At 37.4% G+C, this 1,931-nt stretch overlaps 1 protein-coding gene across 1 annotated transcript; it reads right to left on the bottom strand.

Moving 5' to 3' along the window:
* Positions 1 to 1,056: 1,056 nt before the first annotated feature.
* On the bottom strand, positions 1,057 to 1,931 carry LOC117931762 (40S ribosomal protein S27-2). Its single transcript, XM_034852857.1, has 4 exons — positions 1,823 to 1,931; positions 1,637 to 1,738; positions 1,516 to 1,544; positions 1,057 to 1,422 (listed from the first exon to the last, which is right to left on the bottom strand). The coding sequence occupies exons 1-4, from the start codon at positions 1,823 to 1,825 to the stop codon at positions 1,296 to 1,298; spliced, it is 261 nt and encodes an 86-aa protein (XP_034708748.1). The 5' UTR covers positions 1,826 to 1,931; the 3' UTR covers positions 1,057 to 1,295.

The raw sequence follows: 1,931 nt of genomic DNA, 5'->3' as shown, positions 1-1,931 counted from the left end.
TCTAGTTAGTTGAAAGAGTGACTACCAGTCGCTCATATTTCATCTATATTTAAGTAGTTAAGCCAATTGAAAAGACCTATCCATTGCATTTCAGAACTAAAAGGATCCATGATCCTCCATATATTAAAATACATAAATAAGCAGTCACAAGATTTTAACATAATATGCAGACCTCCATCTACTTGTCTAATTTTGTTCTTACTCCACACATTTAAAACTACCACAACAGCCCATGATGCAGGCAACATTCCACCGATGTACAACAAGATGATTACAAGATTGCCCAAGTGCCAGAAATGTCAGCCCAATGGTGAGCAATCACACATAATGCAAATGCCCAATGCCTTACAATTTTCTTATTAAAGCCCGCCAATCAAAATACTGGGCGCGCGCACGCATCTCGCACACACGAACCATACATCTAAACAGCAAAGAAGCAAAACCCATCATATTTTAATTACCTAAAGGCAAGTCTATCAAGGATGGGGCAACGGCTTGAACCATCATATTGAAGAGACCCTCGAGACCACAAGTGTAGGCTAGATATAAGGGGCTAAATGCTACAAATATTTATAGGCATATCTATCAACCAAGAACTAGGAATCATGTAACCACATCCTCCCAACTAATATGATTTGAGTTAATCATATAACCAAAACATATTCTGGTTAAATCATCATAATGAATTTATAACGAAAAAATCTAACTATAACATTGCAAAATATGTATTTCCGACATTATTCAAATGGACACAAGGGTCAAAGTTTGGTTTCAACCAGGCTTGCAGTCACATGTTGATTTCATTTGCCTAACTGACCGCAAGCCCAAAGCAAATACAATAGGCCGTTTGTAAAAGTACTGATACAAGCATTAATATCAATTCTAATCAAATATCAACACAGAATTATTCCATGTGAGATCCAATTTTACCCATCAAATGAAAGCAACCGACAATGCAAACAAGCGGAGTTTCACAATCATTTTAAACAAGTGATAATGAGAGAGAAGTCAAAAACGAAGAAAAGCAATAAACTGAAAGAAAGGATCAAGCCAAAATAAAAAACAAAATTAAACATTATATATAAGCAACAATGTCAAACAAAATCCAATTTCATTGCATCAAACGAAAACTAGATAGGATCATCAAATAGTCATAAGCTTTTGGTCCTAAGAAATTACATATAAAAACCATAAGCAAAACTGAAACGATGAGTGCCTCATATTCTTTCTTGAAACCAAACCCAAACAAAATCTACTTCAATTCACCAAGAGAGGGAAAGCATATGGCACCATCATTAATCCCCCTTTCTCCTGAAAGAGCACCCTTCTGTAAGCCTAGCACGCCCACCTGTGGGCTGGCACAACACCGTCTGGCAGTTTCCACACACAACAACGGTTTGAGAGTGGCTGAACACAGTTGTTCTGCAAAAGAGGAATAAATTTTCACTAAAAAATAAATAAAAATACAAAAACCAAATCAAAAAGATGCAAAAGGATCGTGTTTCCACAACTCACATGTTGAAGCAACCCTGGCACTTGACATCCTACAGAAAATAAATCACAAAATTTCCCATGAGAATTCGGCGAAAACTAAAAAAGAAACAACGACAAGGAGAAAAACTCTTCACTTTACATCCATGAAGAAGGAATTGGGAGACTGCACGAGACGCTTGAGCTTGTGCTTCCTCTTCTCAATATCCGCCGGAGGGTTCAGCAAATCAATATCGTTGGGAAGAACCTAACAAGGGAACACGAATAAGAATCACGGGAAACAAACATAACATCAAAAGGAAGCGGCTCAGATCAGACCGATTTAACTCACCATTTTCGCGAGAGAACAAGAAAATCAGAAACCCTAGAGACCCTGTCAAGAGAGTGAGAAGGAAGATGGAGGCTATATGTGATGAATATAAAGAGGTGGAAAAGAATTG

The sequence above is a fragment of the Vitis riparia genome, chromosome 1, assembly GCF_004353265.1.
Source record: "Vitis riparia cultivar Riparia Gloire de Montpellier isolate 1030 chromosome 1, EGFV_Vit.rip_1.0, whole genome shotgun sequence".
In the NCBI taxonomy this organism is placed as follows: domain Eukaryota; kingdom Viridiplantae; phylum Streptophyta; class Magnoliopsida; order Vitales; family Vitaceae; genus Vitis; species Vitis riparia.
Note: the sequence above shows the minus strand (reverse complement) of the source record. Positions and strands in the feature narration are given on the sequence as shown.